The 19619-nt window shown below is 31.5% G+C and overlaps 1 protein-coding gene across 1 annotated transcript; it reads right to left on the reverse strand.

The window, feature by feature from the left end:
- Positions 1-925: 925 nt before the first annotated feature.
- LOC107647187 (protein DETOXIFICATION 21-like) lies at positions 926-16441 on the reverse strand. Its single transcript, XM_088490890.1, has 8 exons — positions 16229-16441; positions 14856-15397; positions 6509-6595; positions 6341-6397; positions 2752-2990; positions 1312-1430; positions 1090-1176; positions 926-1009 (listed from the first exon to the last, which is right to left on the reverse strand). Exons 1-8 carry the CDS (start codon positions 16412-16414, stop codon positions 926-928), a joined length of 1401 nt encoding a protein of 466 aa, XP_088347016.1. The 5' UTR covers positions 16415-16441.
- Positions 16442-19619: the final 3178 nt, after the last annotated feature.

Consider the following 19619-nt stretch of genomic DNA (forward strand, 5'->3'; position numbering starts at 1 on the left):
CCAAACCCTCTCTCTCTCCTCTCTCCCTCCCTCCCCGATGGCTTGCTCAATGGCTGAGTTGATGCTAGTAGTTGCATCTTTTCGGACTACGGCGCCTCCTCAATTTCTCCTTTTGCGAACTCTTGGTTGTCATCTCCTCCTCCCATTGGAAGTGGGCCTTCACCATCTGTCAGCATCAGCGCTCTCCATCTTCTCCTTCTCCGTTCGCCTCCGACTCTCTTCGGCCGACGCTCTTTCTGATGTCACTCCCTCCGTATAACTTCCAACAACACTCAAACATGACATAGTGGATAGCCAACCCCGTATTTGTAAGAGGATTGGTTAGAAATCACTATAATCTTTTTTTACTATACATAAAATCCTGCTATTGACAACGTCATGTTACTAAATAATGCATGCATCTCTAATTGGTTTTAATATAAGGTGGAAACTCAGGTGCAGACGTGCAGTCGACTTCACGTGAAGTTAATAGCTAAAAACCGTTAGATGATTTGACTGATTTGACTAAATTTTCATCTAACGGCTTTCAGTTATCAACTTCACGTGAAATCGACTACACCTGAGTTTCCACCTTAATATAAATACAAAAGATTTAACTTAAAATCTCATTTGTAAGACTCAAAATTGAGAAATGCTTATGTAGTTACCTTTTTATGTAATTTTTGAGACTCGTTGGTTCATGCAATTACTCTACGTGCATTCTTGGGCCTTCAAAATTTAAATACGAATAAAATAAAATAAAAATTTAAATGAGAAAATTTATAACTTCAATAATCCATCTTACTATCTTAATTTAAAAATTATTAAAATATTACATTCTCGCTTTAAATATATATATATATATATATTTTTTTTTTTACTTTACAAGAAGTTTATCTGAATAAAACAACTAGGACTATAATTATCAAAATTGAGCACCCCTAAACTACTTGTCGAATGTATATGTAATTGTTTCTTGATCATTGTCCAACGTAGACCATCTATTTACACGATTACGTGCTTTGATTACCTGCAAGGTAACATCCATTATTTGATATCTTCATCAAACAAAAATAATATTGGTGGAAGTTTTGTAATTTAAAAGAATACCTGCTCGTCCCAATCAGTTTTGTAAGTGAATATAGTTAGCACTATGGTCTGAACGAACGTCCCAAACAACATTCCAATCCAAATCCCCTATAACAGATCAAAGAAATTGGATGATAAACTCATAAGAAATTCAAATAAAGAGTAACCTATATATGTAAGAATTTAAATTTTGAATTTTGATTTTCTTTTTTCAAGAAAAAAAATAAAACGAGAACGACTTGCCTTAACTTGCAAATGGATAATGCGGGCAAGTAAAACTCCTGTAGGAATTCCAATGATGTAGTAACATCCAATATTTACATATGCTACAATGCTTTGCCAACCTGCTCCAACCGCTACTCCTGATCAAATTATTAGAGACTAATTACATCCCAAATTAAAAGGACTTACATATTCAATTACTAACTAAGTTTCCTTTGTTCCATTACATCAAATTCGGATGGAAGCATCTTTTTTGTCTTTACAACATGAAAAATGGTGCCTTTGATCAAAGGCAACACTTGTCGACAAACGCAATGTTTTTGGAGGATTGATTATATGGCTGTTACATCTGATTTGAGACAATGCTTTTTTGCATCAAGTGAACTTTTTCTGTGGCAACCCTTGAAAAACATTCCTTTAATTTTCTACTAATAAAAAGCAAAGTTGAGTAAGGATTGTCTTAAAATTTCCAAAAAAAAAAAAAAAAAAACACTTGGCAACCACTTTATTACAAGATTTTCTCGAGTTGTCTTTTTAGTTAGGAAAAGTATAGGTAGATAATGAAAATACTAAATAATGTGAACAATGAATATATCGAATGTTCATTTCACTAGGTGTGTGGATGGTTATTCTAATATTAAAATTTAGGTGGGTAATTTAAAGGTGTAATGTGTTTTGATTTGATTGGTGGTTGTTCATGTACCAATTAGTTAACATGAGAACATGCATGAAGTATTATCTTTTCTAATACTTAAATTAATACTTATTTAAATTTATTTGAGATTGTCTTTTTCTGACACTTAAAATAACACCTTTTTAAAATTTTTTTAGGTTGTCTTTCTGTTGTCTAAAATAATGCTTTTTAAGTGTTCTTGAATTGTATTCTATTTTAATATCTAAAGTAACTATTTTTTTCATTCCTTTTACGATACCTAAAACAACGTTTGTCTAAGTTTATTTAGAATGGTCTTTTTCTGACACTTAAAATAATACTTTTTTAAATTTTTCTTAGGTCGTCTTTTTAAGGTCTAAAATAATACTTTCTGAATTTTCTTAAACTGTGTGATCTTTTTTTAATATCTAAAGCAACTCTACATTGTGTTCCTTTGATGGAATCTTAAAATAAAAATATTAAAAATAAAATAAAACATAAAATTGTAAATACGAATGTACAATATCTGCAGACATGTTTTGGTACAAAATTATCATATAAACCAAAATGATAAGTAATTAAAATTCCATTATTCCAGTATACCTAAATTTTTCTTTCTCTTAAATCACATTTTTTCCCCTATCTTATTTAACATTAAGTGTATATTAAAATATCAGTACCTCGTATTGTTCATATCTGAATATGAGCTGGTCCATATGTACATAAAGCATAGTTTTGATAAATTATTTCATGTTACAAATTTTCAATTTAGTATGAATATGAAACATATGAAATACTAAAAATAATACCTGAGAGTACAGGTTGAACGCTGTTTAGCAATATAGAGATTGCCAAGAAAGGTGACAAATCTCCAACTGCAGCTGCCACATCTTCATTTGATGTAAATATGTAAGCAAGTCTTTCCCGAAAGAATAGGAAAAATATGAACAGAAGAAACCCAATGGTGAATGACGTAAGCACCGTCACCACAATAGAAAATTTTGCACCTTTCGAGCTCCCTCTTCCAAGCTCATTTGATACTCGAACACTTCAATAATATATTAGCTTTGTTAGATGTATACTTTCTATGCTTGACATAATATCAAATTTTAAAATGATTTAATGATTTGGAGGAGTTCAATTACGTTACAATTATTTTAGGATAAGAAGCCACTCAGATAAAGACGCTAAAAACGTCTTTTTATAAAGATTTTTTTTAATAATTAAAATTTAACACATATAATCGATTAAATTATGTTATTTTTATCAAAATTAGGCTAGACAAATTGATCAAATGGTGAATTAAATCTTGAACTGGTCTAAATTAATATTTTTTTTATAGAAAATGACTACAATACCCTATTATAGAAAATGACTAAAATACTTTTATTATATATATTAATTTTGAGAATCCTAAATTTTAGTCCATTATTTTTCTATTGTAGGATTAGGATTTAGAATTTTTAAAATTAATATATATAATAAGAGTATTTTAATTATTTTATATAATAAGGGTATTGTAGTCATTTTTTATAAAAAAATAATAGTAATTTAAATCAGTTCAAGATTTGTGGAACCATTTTTTCGGTTAACATCAATTTGTCTAGCCTAATTTTGACAAAAATAACATGATTTAATCGATTATATATGTTAAGTTTTAATTACTAAAAAACATCTTTAAAAAAAGATGTTTTAGACGTCTTGATCTGAGTGGCTCCCTTTAGGATAAAACAAAAAAAAAAAAAAGACTTGTTCATAATTCACACTTCAAGCATTAAAACGAGGCTCTTGTATCAGAGTGTTGTTGTGTATTACATATATATAACTATTTATTTATTTTTTCTAAGCATTTAAGTTTTTACAATAAAAATTTCAAGATAAGAATATATATAGTTAGTTCTTTCCTACAATATAATCCTATTATAGGTGAAAAAGGGTTGAACTTTAAGGGGTTTGCAAAATATTTTTTATTTTCATTTTGTTTTTATTTATTAATTTCTTTTTGTTTTTATATTTTCAAAACTTACAAAATGCATGCGTGGTTTGTTTTCAAATAAAAAAATCTATAAAATTATGTTTGATTGATCTTCTGTCAAAATATTATTTAATTTTCATAATCAATCGCCTTACTTTCTCTGTTTTAGATAATATTACTCCTTTTGAGCATTTTTATAATACTTTGGTTGTGTCTCTATTTTGTTCTCCTTCAATCTCATGAACATAATAAACTTGAACCTCAGATTCGCCTATAAATGTTGTTTCCTTGATTATGGCACTGAATCTTGGTTATCGTTGTTGGGATCCTATTTCTCACCAAAATTTGCATATCACGTCATGTTGTATTTTGAGAACATCACATATTTTTTAATTTGTCCTCCTTTCAATCCATTTCTCTTACCCATTCACATTTTTTTATTAATTCTATTGTTGATCGTTTTTCTAGTTATGATAATATAGGCATTGTAACAAGTTCACCTCCTGAGCCTCCTATTCTTGCACGCTTTACTGTTCCTGATGATCCAAACTCGAACAATGATCTTGCTCCTATAGTCCTTCCTCCTACGTCCACTTGTGGTACTAGGGTATGAAATCCACCTACACGTCTTCTTAATTATCATTGTTTTGTTACTATCCTTCACATTCATGGACCTAGGTCATACAAAGAAGCCTCTACAAATTCAAATTGGCAACAAGCAATGCAAAAAAAAAAAAAAAAAAAAATTAGACATTAGATAAAGCACACACTTGGGACTTAGTTGATCCTCCTTCTGATCAGGAAGTTGTGGGCAGCATAAGGTTATACAAATCAAGACTCACTCTGACAGCTCTATTGATCAATATAAAGCTTGTTTAGTTGCTCAAGGATGCACTCAAGAGTATAGTATCGATTTTGAAGAGACTTTTGCTCCTATTCTTTGACTCACATCTGTTCGATCTTTTCTTGCAACTGCTGCCATTTGCAAATCGTCTCTAAGTTAGATGGATGTGAAAAGTGTTTTTCTCAAGGATGACTTGAACAAGAAGGTGTACATAAAATCTCTTTTGGGATATTCTTGTTCTGCTAACAATGTTTGTCTAATTCGCAAGGCACTCTATAGTCTTAAGCAAGCTCCTCGAGAATAGTTTGAAAAGTTTAGCAATACTATCTGCAATTTCGATTTCACTTGCAGTCCTCATGAGAATGCTCTTTTCATTTGCAAGAGTGACAGGGGTGTTGTTCTTCTGCTATTACATGTTGATAACATGATCATTACTGGGGATGACGTTGATGGTATCATTGATCTTAAAGCAAGTCTTCACCACCACTTTGAGATGAGCGACCTTAGATCTCTTAGTTATTTTCTTGATCTTGAAGTTATCTCGTCAATTGATGACATCTATCTTTCTCAAGCAAAGTATGCATCTAATCTTCTTGCTAGGGTTGGGATAATTGATAGTCACACAAAATCTACTCCTCTTAAGCCTAATGCTCGCTTTACTCCTATGGATAGAACTACTTTGGATAATCTCACTCTCTATATACAGTTGGTTGGTGGACTTGTCTACCTACCTGTTACTCAACTAGATATTGCCTATATTGTTCGTGTTGTTAGCCAATTTTTATGAGCACCACGGACTACTTATTATGGTGTTGTTCTTCGAATTCTTTGCTATATCAAAGGTACTATGTTTTAGGGTCTTCATTTTTTCGCTCAATCTTCTTTAATCCTTCAAGCATATTTCAAAAATGATTGGCCAGGTGATCCCACTGATTACCATTCTGCTACTAGTTATTTTTTGTTCCTTGATGACTCTATAATCTCCTGGCGTGCCAAGAAATAAACTTTTACCGTTTGATCAAGTATAGAAGTAAAATATCGTACTTTGGCTAACACTTTTGTTGAAATCATTGTAATTCATTGGCTTTTTGAAGATTTAAGAGCTACTTAGCCTTCTTCTACTGATCTCTATTGTGATAATAGAAGTGATTCAGATTGCCCATAATGATGTCTTTCATGAGCGCACCGAACACATTGAAAATGACTATCATTTTGTATGACAATAACTTCTCATTGGTGCTATTCGTCTAATCGCTATTGGGGCTATGGACTGGACAACTGATATTTTTACCAAAGCTCATAATCCTACTAATTTTTGAAATTTATTATCCAAACTCCAGACGATCTGCTTAGTTTTCACTTGAATTTGAGAGAGATATTAGAATATAATATATGGTTAGTAGATTAAGTTAATATAGTTGGTATGTAGTGGAAGATTAGTATAGTAGATAAATGTTTAGTAGAGTTATTAGTAATTATAGTAGTTATTATCAGTATATATATGTATCAACCGTTGTATCAGATAAAACACATTTTTTTCTCTCTGTGTGTTTATAACATATTGAATGCATGATATTACCTGGCTGCAGCCATGAAACCAAGAGAAATCATCATTTCCCATCCATTGATGTTGAGGCTGAAAATAATAAACTTTAATATATTTAGTTGGACAAGTTATAATCTATTGTCAATACATAAGAAGGAAAAATGTTGAAGTAGTAAAGTGAAAATGCAAATGAAATATTACCATATGGATAAAGCATCGATTTCAACCTCTGCATTTTCCACGCTACCTGTCAAAAGAACTAATATTGTGTTGTACCACAGCTCGAGACTGTAAATTGTACCATAATTTAAGTTAGCATGCATGCCTTCGATTATTCTTTCCCACACATTTACTTTCTTTTAATTTACAATACTACCAAATCTACTTATATACTCAATTTTATATTCTAACCTTAAATATATCATCTTCAATATACGTAGTCACATGTATTTTTGAGAAGACAAAAATGAAAATGTGATTTATTTCTGTAATATTCAATGGACATTTTCTCATTTTTTAAGTCATGATTGCCCCACACTTTAAGTGTATTCTATAATTAATGTAGAATTATTATATATCTGTACCTTTTGCTGTTGTCAAATATTTAAAGCAGGTGCTTTTTCAAGGAGCAAATTGCTGATGATCATGAGATTTTTTTAGGGACGAAAATTTTTTTACTATATTTTCAACGAGTTTGAATTAGATACTAATTATGTTAGGTCTATTAATTATATTTTTATTTGTTGTAAATAACAAAACTTTTAATTTTGGAACGCTCTTTATACACATTTTCATGAGTAACTCCGGTTAAATACTTAGAAAATGTTTAGAACGATAGGATAGAAATAGACACAAAGAGTGATAAAAAAAAACACACAAACACAAAAGAAGTGTAAAAATGTATAGGAACCAAAATATTTCAATCATAATCAGCCATAACTTTTCAAAATTGAGTTTATTTATACCATCATTATATATATTGAATTTTTATCACACTCTCTTATCACACAACTTATCACAGATTTCATTCTTCCCACATATTAATCATAGTATATCCCTAATTATTAGGACGTAATGTATCACATATTAATGATATCTAATATAATTTAATTTTCGTATTTATTATTACACTAAAGACTAATCATAATAATATTCTTTAATTGACATTAATTTTAATTTAATTTATTTTATTTTGTAACCAGTCACCTTTTCATTGATTCACCTCATTCCACCTCATTCACAAGAAAAAAAAATCAAATGTGAAATTTTATCATTGGCATAATAAGGCACGGTTGAAGCAATTGAAAGCTTGATGCATCAATTAGTCAGAGAGGCAGAGAAATAAGATTTGTAATTGAGGGTGCTTTATAAATTGAACCAATACGTGCATGCTATACTCTTGAAGCTTTTTGAGTCTTATTTCGGGTGGATTAAGCCAAATAATTCACAATTAACCACTACAAGAAAAATGTTGAGTACCATCGAATTTACCGTTGGATATTAGTGGCGAGTTTTTCGTCGGGTTTGGCGATAAATTCATCACTTTAAAATATTACCGTCGGAATGTTGTACTGACGATAACGTTGACGGTAATATTTTGAGGAGAAAAATAAAGAAATTTTGGCGCGCTCACTACTGTCGGATTTATCAGCAGGTAGATCCGACGGTAATGTTGTTTAGTGAAACGTTGCATTTTAGGCACACGAAAGACATAACCGTCGGATCAATCTGACGGTAAATTTAGCGCTAAATTCAAATGCAAAGCCTGTCCCCCTCATTTGTTCGACGCCGTTCTCTCTCTCTCTCTCTCTCATCGTCTGCTCACAACTCCGAGGGCAACAGTCACGTGGCCACCGCTGGAGCTTGTTGCCGACGTCGCCACCGCACCTGAAGCACCCGCTGTCACCGCCGTTGCACGTGCTCGTCAAATCTATTGCTACTGCTGTCTCCATCACATCCTCTGCCGCAGTTGCTGCTCACGTCACCGTCACCACTGCTTCTGTCACCACGATATTAAAGAAAGACTAAAGCCACTATCATTAAATTGGTTTGTTAGTATGGTTATTATATTTTTTCATGTTACTTTGTGAGTTTAACATTTTATTAGGGTTGTTATTAAATTAGTGGTTAAATTTACTTAATGAAGTATGTTATTAGGGTAGTTGTGTTAATTTAATGTAAGTAAAAATAAAATTTGTCATGTCTCTTATTAGTTTGGTTGGATTAAGAATTAGGTTTTAATTGATTAGAATAATGAGTTTTACCTATTCTTTGAAATTAGTTTTCGAATTAGTTTCATCTTGTGAATTTCATAAGTAATCCTTTTTATTAGGAAGATGCTATTTTCTTTGAGCTCAGTTGGAGTTTTCTTTTTTTGTTGTTTGTGCAGTAATATTCCAGGTTGGTTTTCTATCTCTGAATATAATTAATTGTTTAAATTTTATGTTAGACTTCCTTTTCCTAGGATAGAGTTTTAGGAAGAAAGTGGGAGAAGGTCGCGTAGTGACGCCTTCTCGAAACCTTTGTTTGCTGGAAAATTGTGGAGTTATAAGGGATTGTGCACTAGAATGGTTAGGATTTGATGTTTTATTGAATTCCTGTATATTATTGATTTACGCTTGCAGCTGTTTCCTATATAAAAATTGTTGTAATGGTTTGATGGATGTCGCTGAATTAAGGAGAAATTCTGCCAAATTATCGTTTAAATTATTTAAAATGTGTTTGGTTTGTCAGAAATAATAACGGTGTTCGGCGGGAGATTCTAATTATAGGGGATACTCTGCCAAAATTTCTAAAAAAGTTAATGATTTCTGTTGTTCGTTGAATTCTAGGATGTGTGTTTTGATATGATTCCAAGTCATCGTCTATAGATTTATGAGAGGAATAACGATGGCCGGGGGTTTAAAACCCGATTTCTTTGAGGCGGTTGACGCGTTTGTCACACATGTTTCCAGCATAGAACCATTTATGTCTGAAGGGATTTCTAGGTATCCATGTCAAAAGTGTCGACTGCTAAGCGGTTAGGACCTACGGACATAACGCTTTACCTCTACCATAACGGGTTCAAGGATGGGTATTGAATGTGGACGAAACACAGAGAAGTGGAAGATCAAGGGAATAACCGGTCTGCCTCTAATTTGAATAGGTCCAGTTGCCAATCAACGAGAGTTCGGGTGGTGAGAGACCTAAACATGGATGAAATGACTTGGGAAGCTAACCAAGAGAGATACAACAAGATGATGTGTGATACAACAAGTGTTACAGAATTGGAAGAGGCTAAAGAAGAGCCTAAGCCAGAAGCAAAGAGATTTCATCATCTGTTAGAAGCTGTTGCGAAACCTTTGTACGAGGGATCCGTTAATTGGGAGTTGTCTGTGTGTGTTAGAAGGATGAGTATTAAGTCGAAGTCAAATAATATCCAAGAGTCTTTTGATAAGTGGGCCACCATTTGCAACAAATTGGTACCTATAGGATAATGTGGCATCCCCCGAAACTACTACAAAACAAAGAAGCTAGTTTAAAAACTAGGCCTAAATGCGGTGAAAATTGATTGTTGTTTGAATGATTGTATGTTGTACTAAGACGGATGCAGGCCTTAATGAATACAAATTTTGTAGATCACCGAGGTTCCAAGTCAAGAGAAAACAGATTGGTAAACATCGATTAAATCCACTTAAACGGATGCCCTACTTGCCTTTAATTCCTAAGTTGAAGCAATTGTATACATCGATGAGTTCGGCCCTTCACATGACCTGGCATAGTAGTAACAAGAGAGACAATGGTATCATGATGCATCTGTCACACGGAGAAACTTGGAAGCATTTTGATCGGGTCTATCCTACATTTGCGAGCGAGCCCAAGAATGTTAGACTAGCTTTGTGCTCTGACGAGTTCGCATCAAATTTCAATTTTTGTAACGTGTGCTCTTGTTGACCCATAGTCGTGAGACCTTATAACCTGAGTCTCGAAATGTGTATGAAGGACCCATACATATTTCTAACTTGCATCATACCTGGTCCCAGCAATCTAGAGGCAAAATTAGATGCCTTCTTGTAGTCCTTGGTAGATGAGTTACAAGAGTTGTGGATACATGGTGTACAAATGTATGATATCTCGACGAAGACAAATTTCCAACTGCAGGCTGCGTTAATGTAGACCATTAACGACTTTCTTGCATACGGCATGTTGTCAGGTTGATCCGCTCAGGGTAGAATGGTATGTCTCATTTGTATGGAGGATACAAAGGCATTTTGGTTGACGAATTGCGGTAAGAATTCGTGCTTTGATTGCCATCAAAGATTTCTTGACATGGATCATCTGTTTCAGCGCAATGAAGACTCGTTAAAAAAAAAACTGAACAAGAAGAGGCACTTATGAAGTTTTATAGTAGGCAAGTTTGGTAGCGTGTCAGAAGAATCCCACAGATCATCGATAATGGGGTAGGTCTGAGACCTCCGGGATATGGCAGGGAGCATAATTGGACTAAACAGAGTATATTTTGGAATTTGTCTTATTGGAAAGACAACTTGGTTCGATATTGTCTTGATGTGATGAACATTAAAAAAACGTGTTTGATAACATCATGCATATAGTAATAGACGTTGAGCGAACATAGGACAACGATAAGGCTAGGTTAGATTTGATGGACATTTGCTGGCGGCCAGATCTAAACTTAAAGAGACTTGATAACAGGTGGTGGGTTAAACCAAATGTGGTGTTCTCTTTAACGAAGGAGCAGATGCAAAATGTTTGTAGTTGTAGGTAAATTAGAGGATTAAGATTTTCTGATGGTTACACCTCTAATTTGGACATGTGTATAAACGTGTCACAGGTTAGGCTTGCTGGGTTGAATGGTCATGACTATCATGTAATCATGGAGTCTTTGCTTCCGATCGCGTTCAAAGAACTTCTAACCAACATTTGGAAATCCCTCACAGAAATAAGGGAGTTATTTAGGGAGTTATGTGCTACGAAACTTAGCATTAATGACCTCACAATCATGATAAGAATATTCCCATCATACTTTGTAAGCTAGAGAGGATATTGCTTCCATCATTTTTTGACGTTATGGAACATACATTTAGCAATCCATCTACCATAGAAATACTATGTGGGCCGGTCTAATTTCGATGGATGTATCCATTGAGAGGATGATTGATTCATTCAAGGGCACCGTGAAGAACAGAGTTTGGATTGAGGGTAGCATCTGCGAAACATTCATAGTTAAGGAAACTTCTGCATTTTGCTTTTCTATTTTTAGTCTCATGTTTAGTCGCGTAGAAGAAAGATTGTAAGAAATGATGAGAGGCGAGAATCCTCATCAAGTGCAACAATATACCGAATCTTTTTGTCGGAAGGAGATACAATAGATGCGAGCGGTGACTACTAGTTAAAGCAGATGGAGGTCGATACCACACATCTACATGTGTTGCTTAACTGTGACCAAATTTCATCCTACCTCATGTGAGTTGTTTAAGTCTTTGTAAATATTGCAATGAGTAACATACTAATTGAATTACAGTATTTCTGTTACACTACGTACAAGGTGCGCATGTTTAAATGTGAATGGTATGATTCGAGTTTGCGATAAGAAACACGAAAGCACAAGGACTATGATATCACTGAAGTTAATATAACTAGGAAATATAGGCACTACGATTCTTTTATACTACCTCAAAATACATGATAGGTATACTATTTGCTTTATCGGGGTTCATGTAAGTCTAATTGGGTGGTTGTGGTTAAGATTAAGCCAAAAGGTCGCATCGAGTCTGATGATATGATAGAGGGTTAGAAACCTTACCAAATTGATGATCCAACTCCTTCGAAAACAGTGTTTGATACCGGTGAGCCAATCTCCCTTAGGTCTGCTATTATGGATGATAACATCATTGACCTCAGACTAGATACTGACTAACTTCCAGCAAAGGACGACGATCTTCAAGAAGACGATGGGGTCGATGGCGACAAAGAAGAGGAAAACGAGTTCGATGATAATTAGGAAACTACATTAGAAGAAGAGGATGGTGAACCAGAAGAAGAAGATGATGAATCTGATTAGGGTTAATGTAAACATAGTTCTGTAATATGTATTTCTTTAAAACCCTAATTGTATTTGTAATATATATTTCAGTGACTGTGAACATAGTTCTATAAATGTAAAATAGTTGGCACTGTTTCAGATATTTTTAGTTACCATCATTCAGTATTTGTAATTTATATTTTTTATACTTCACATCAGGTTGGAAGCACTATTTTTATTGTTAATTATCAGGGTACACTAGAGATAGATGGAAAAAGATAATTTTAAAAAATGAAAATGCTACCGTAGGAATTATCGTCAAAATTTTCCAACGGTAACGTTATTTTAAAAAAATTTCAAAAAACCATTTCTGTCGGCATTACCGTCGGATGAATCCGTTAGTAATATAGCGGGAAAATGAACAATGTGGCGCCAATGTTACCGTCGAAAATTTTCGACGGTAACGTCCAACACGATCCATTTTCATACTAACTATATTCCGTTGTAGAATATGGCGGTAATTATCATCGACTGTAAACTTTTACCGGTGAGGTTTATATCATCCGATTGTTTCTAACGGTAAATCCGACGATAATAAACTTATCGTCAGATTTTTTTATATTTTTCGACGGTAAATCCAACGGTACTCAACGTTTTTCTTATAGTGAATTGTAATTTTTTTTTTTTTGATAGTATGGCATTTGAATTCGATCTTAGGACAGTGCCTATGTCGGTAGGAGTTGAAGAAGTTGAACAACAAATAGACTCACTCGATGAGATTGTTCACAGTCAAGTAATTTTTTATAGTATGAAAAATCATACTATCTTTGATGAGGTATGAGATATCATTTATAGTTTCGTGATTATGCTATTCATAAGTTTATATACATAACATCAACAATTACATGCAACTAACATCAAAAAATTAAATTAATGTTTATTAGTTATTACATCCACACACATATCATTTTTTAGTTATTGCATAAGTAACTATCAAGTTAACACAATGTTTTTAAATTTTACCATAATTGAATTAAAAAAAAATGCCAAATCCTTAAAATAATATATTCAATTGATAAATTTACTCATAACATCCATAATTTCATACACATAACATCCATAATTTCATATTAATAACATCTATAATTTCATATATATGATGTCCATAATTAATAAATCTTTATAATTAATATTACCAAATTTTAAACTATGTGTATTATTGTATTCTTCAAATTATCTCATATGTGCACTTAAAATGGATCATGATTTTAATTATTTTAATTTTTTTATTTAATATTCATATGTATGCTTATTTATTGATTTTAATATGATGGGTTAATAATTACTTTTAAAAATTTATTTTTAATTTTTGTTTATTTTTCATTCTTTATTTTTTATTTTCTAATAGTCTATATGTAAAATATGAGTTGTATAGTAGAAGTTGTTAAAATTTTTTAATTTAATATTCATAATTTTATATGTATAACATCTTTAATTTTAAACACATAATATTTATAATCAATGAATTAGTGCTAATTTATTATTTATTATTTTATTTTGTAGGTCAAAAACTAATAATTTTAGAAATTTTTGATTTTCAATAAATAGAGACTAATCAAATTTAAGATTTTTTTATTTTTTATAAAATGTATTAAGGCAATTTGAGATTTTTTTTAGGATTAAAAATATCAGAATTTAAAATTTGTATTTGAAAAAAAAGTTATAGAATTTTGAATCTAATAATGAAGGAGAATTTTTTGAGATTTAGTTTATATTAAATTTAAAATTGACTTTTAGTATAATTAAATGAGAGAAGATAGTTATAGAAAGTAATTAATTATATCAATTAAGTTATGAGAGTGATTATATACTCTTTTTTCTATACAAATATTATTAATTATATATTTTTATTTATAGTCTATAATATTTTGGTTACTCAGTATTACTCGCCTTTAAACGCTTTATTTGATATTAAATGTGATTATGTTCTATGTAAAATATTTGTTTTTTTGTTTTAATTCCTATACATTTTTATTATTTTTATTTTAATCCTATAAATATTAAAAACTGTTAATTTCAATTTTCGGTTAGTGTATTCCATTAAATGCTACATTTAACTTTCATATCTAAATGTAATAGAACAATTTTTTTTTCATTTTTACGTAACTAAATAAAAAATAAAAGTTTTTATAAAATCTAAAAAAGAGTTATTTTATAAGAATAAAAAATTTATTTAAATTTATTTATTTTTTTTAAATTTATTAGGATGTGAAAATTAACTAATTCTATTTAATAATTAATCATATTAAATATACACTAAAATTAATTATTAATATAGAATATGTATTAAAATATAAAATACATATTAAAAATAAGTTAAACTACATGTCAATTTATATAAAAATATATAATAGTAACTGATTTTAGTACGGTAATTGATTTTAATTTTAATGTAAAAAATAATATTTTTGTTTAACAATATAAAGAGGAGTTGAAGTTGAAGGAAGAGAAAGGTAGAAGGCTCACCACAACATAGCACCAGAAGAAAGAGAAATCTTAGCAACAGGCCATAGATCTCTGAATGCCAAGAAAGAGAATCCCTTCCATGTCTCCGGGCACCAACCACAGGTAATGTAGACAACTTGACCAATGTTGGGAATCCAATACGCCAAACATGTTGAACTCATTGCGCCAAGAATCCCCAGCTTCAACTTCACCGTCAAAAGCCAAGACAGTAGCGTATGAAACAGGAGCGAGAAGACGGCTAAGAAGGAAATGATGGTGTTCTTACTCTGAGATTGCAGGAATGCCTGCGTTATAAAGGAAACAATGAAGGCGAACACGACGGGGATTGAGAAGAGCGAAATGGTGCCGGCTAGTCGCGCAATGGTTTGGTCTTGGCGCAAGAGAATCAAGATTGGGGTGGTGAAGATGAAGATGGGAACAAGTATGAGTGCTGTTAAAAAGAGAAGTATCCATGATTTTTGCAGAAAGAGTCCCATTCTGCTGTATTGTTTTGCACCGTATGCTTGTCCACAAAGTGTTGACAGTGCACTCGCCATTCCTAACTATCAATTCACATATCCAACACTATTTATTAGTTAAATATATCAAATAATTCAATAACTTTAATTATTATATTTACAAATAAATATCATTTTATTAAAAAAAATTTTGAGAATCAACATTGTAGACAACATTTAATAATCAATACAGAAAAATATATAAAACTTTTAAAATTAAGAACATTTGAAACTCAGATAAAAAAAAAATATTTAAAATTCAAACTCAATAAAAACTCATTTTTAGTGAACTTTACAATAAATTTATTGGTTCTTCCTTTTGGTTAAGTTATATTAGAGGAGGCTCAAATTCAAAATCTTCCGTTTAGAAAAGGGGATATATGCCATTTGAACTACTGTTGATTGTCAATTCGTTGGTTTTAACAAGTTTGTTTGCATACACTAAACTCTAACAACTAGTCTGGCGGCCCAAAATTTGTCAGCTCATACTATTGAAATAAAGCTTTTGAAATGTCAGGGCAAAAAGAAACAAATCGTTGCCCACAAAGCTCAAACTTATACACACCCGAATTAAAAAAAATTTTACTTGAACTAATCAAGTGATTTTTAATAAAATAAAATCCAGTGATAAACATTCAGTTCAAATATAAACAATGTATGGTATAAAAACAAAGAGTTACAAGAGAATTAAAATGTGATTGTTAACTACGTATTGATTAGAAAACTATTCATAAAATTTACCTTTTCGTTTTGCATTCCAGTTAACAGGTTTTAAATTAATGATAGCTAGCTAAAAGTTAATTAAATCTATTATATTGATAAAAAAAAAAGAAAAAGAAAAAAGGAATGAAGAGTGGAAATTTTGTGAATATTTACCAGAATGCCATTGGCAAACCTAACGACAATAGTGAATACAAGTGCAAAGGCAGCTAGTTCCTTTGATCCAACATGACCAATAAATGCTTGGCTAATTATATTGATCCCAAACGTTGAAAATCTTGTGAATATGGCTGGGAATGCCACAGCCCACATTGCCTTGCTCTCCTTCCATGTCTTCTTCATTAATGTCAATTCCTCCTCCTCTTCTTCTTCGTCTTCTCGGGGATTATCATTATTATTATTGCTAATAATGGATCTGATATCCTTGTACTTAATTGTGGGGGTTAACCAGTTAAGCAAGAGTTTAGGATAATCAATGAAAAACCCCATTTAAGATATTGGTAATGGCAAATATGGATTGTTGTCTGCTTTGATTAATTAGTTGAAGAATGATGATAAAATATATAACAAGGAATGTTCAAGAGTTTGAATAGAAGTGTGATGAGATATTTGTGGGGGTTCTAGCTAAATATGTGTAGATTAATTAGGAATTAGAATTGTGGTGTCATTTTTTAATTGGTGCCAATGGGGCAAATAAAAAGCCTTAGGAAATCAAACAACTAGAATATATTATTGCACTCGAGTCTCACGAAGACATGAGAAGTGATGGGATCTTTAATAATTTTCGTTTGAATATACACATGCCATTGTCATCATATACTACTAATTTAGCAAGTGTTCTATTCCTAAACAACAATTAATAAAGAAAAAAAATTCCTTCGAAGAGTATACAAAAAATCCTCCTATTTAAGAGTTTGAGATCTCATATGTATATGGAAGCGACAGATTGGATGACTAGGTATCTTATTCAACTTCACTTCCATGCCTAGTGAAATATTTTACTAGACATATCATCTAACCTTGCTTTCATGAATCCGTCCTTCATATTTTTTGTATTTTATTCTCGAACAATTTAAGTAAAATTTGATTCTTAAGAAGAAAAAAGAAAATACACTACAAGAAAAACACCCATTCAGATATACTTAAAAAGTGTAGTCAAAAATTAAAAAAATGATGCCTTAGGTAAAGGCTATGTTTTTTAGATTTTGGAGATGCTTTTGCGGGGGATGTCTATATTAGGGTTGTCTATTCTTAAATGTTATGTTTTTCTGTATCAAAGGCTACGCTTCTGGCCTTTGAAAATAAGGTGCGCTTTTTAAGTGATGCTGTTTAGGATCAAAGGCTACGCTTTTCAGCACTAATTGTTACTAGAATAGGCTACACTTTTCCTTATTACTGCATCACCTTTAAAGCGTAGCCACATTATATACCATAGCTACTCTATAAAAATGTAGCCTTAGGTCCCTCATTATTTTTTTTTAAATTTTCTGGGTATATATATATATATATATATAATTTTTTATACAACATAATATTTAGTAATATTATTACATATATAATTTTATATTTTTAATTAAATGAATTAAATATTATAAAATAAAATTAAACACATAATTATAATAAATAATTTCTTTAAATAATAAAAATTATCCTTACATAATTCAAAGACATAATCTTAAGAAGTAATTAACAATCAAAATATAACATAAGATAATTTAAGTCACATAAAATTTATATCACATATCAATTAAAATGTAAAATCTACACTCTGTATCCGAAAAGAGCTTAACAAGCAGAAAATTGTTAATCTTCCAATTTTGGCATAATGACTAAAAAATGTTCTCAAGCGCCCTCAGATTCTTCTTGAACACATCTTTTTCATGCTGATCTTCATCATCATCAAGAAAACTCTTGGCCTTAACAATTGTATCAGTGATCATTCCCTTGTTCATTTCCAGCGGAACTGCTGCAAAATTATTTGCACTTCTAAGAAGTTTAGACAAAAAAATTCTTCTAAAGATACACAAAAAAAGTGTAAATAGAAATTAACTAAACCAAAATAGTAAGATCACAAACTGAGTTGAAATACTAAAATATATATGATCATTATACTAATTGTGGAATAAATAGACAAAAAAAAAGAAATTAATTGCTGAATATAGCATTTTCCATCTTCACTCCAAATAGCCCGAATTTTACTAACAATAGGGTATTTATCACCCAAACCAATTCCAGCATTATTTACCAAACAATCCACTGCGGACAAAAAATACACAAATGAGATGATACACTAAATTATCTTGCCACTGCCAGCAGGACTTTATAACAAATTGTGCATAATAACCCATAACGATTTTGTATAATTCGAATTCTGAGCAATCTACCCTGACCTCTCTGAAGCTTAGGAAGCTGAAAGACAATTAACAGCATGAAAGGAATCGAGAATTGCAACAACAATGTAAGCAATGCACCAAACAATAATGGAAATCAACAATTTCAAAAAATCAGAGTATAGAATTCATATTCTGCAGGTATCAAATACCAATCACTAATATAAGAAAATATAAAGTGAAAGATATATACCTATTATACAATGGAATTTAGCAAGTTGAAGACAACATACAACATGATACAATGAAAATGAGAATAGCACAAGATCATAATGAAATTAGAGAGTGGCTTTTATTTGATCACTGTGAAAAAACATTAGTTTGAGGCATTGAATGGAAAATCTTTTCCTTTACTCAGTGATGTCACAGTCTTTTTAGCTAGCACTCACTCCAGATTTGTCACTGCTCCCCTTTCTCTTAATGAAATGTCCAAAAGAAGTTCTTGATAAGGGTAAAAAAGATGCATGTTTTACCCCAACTAGACAGAATCAACTTGCTTTACTTGTAATCAAGCATTTCTTATAGTTGTCTCGTGCAAAAAAGTTAAATTAAAATAAAACATTGGTAATAAATGATGTCCAAATACATACAATTCTTAATTTACCAAAGTTCTGAAATTGGATAATAGCAACTAGTAGCTTGCTATCCTTGTACAATTCTTGATTTAACAGTGTTCTTTCCATGTCTTCATCATCAATCATAGGATGATACAGAGTCTTAGGCTCAGTAATTTTCTACCTCACGGGTTTGGTTGATTCAATTTCTACAATATTAGCCTCATCGTCCCATCTTACACTTGATCTGCAATGTGATGACAAATGAAATATTCAAATATTAAGACTTAGTCATTCATTTCACAAGAACAGAATTCTTAGCTCACCAGATACACAAATTACAGTAATTCGAAGAATTCAACTTAAAGCATGTGGTCTGAATTCAAATATTATACTTGTGCACCCTTTCTGAAGTCCTTCACCTCGACTTCAAGTAATATGTGGTTTGAATACCTACCATTGCCATTAAGGCCAAGATCTTTAAAGCTAATAAGAAAAACAAAACTCACATTAGTAAAGTACATTAAGTGATGGTAGAATGCAGAGAAAAAGTTATCAACTCAGTAAAAACTCAAAAGGGACTAGTCTGATACTTCTTGATAT

Source organism: Arachis ipaensis, chromosome B6, assembly GCF_059453495.1.
Source record: "Arachis ipaensis isolate K30076 ecotype BB chromosome B6, ASM5945349v1, whole genome shotgun sequence".
NCBI lineage: Eukaryota > Viridiplantae > Streptophyta > Magnoliopsida > Fabales > Fabaceae > Arachis > Arachis ipaensis.

Coding starts and splice junctions, on each gene's coding strand:
- LOC107647187 (XM_088490890.1), bottom strand. CDS start 16,414: ATGAAGAAGACATGGAAGGAGAGCAAGGCAATGTGGGCTGTGGCATTC. Junction 15,398..16,228: donor GGTTTGCCAATGGCATTCTG/GTAAATATTCAC, acceptor GTGAATTGATAG/TTAGGAATGGCGAGTGCACT. Junction 6,398..6,508: donor ATCGATGCTTTATCCATATG/GTAATATTTCAT, acceptor TATTATTTTCAG/CCTCAACATCAATGGATGGG.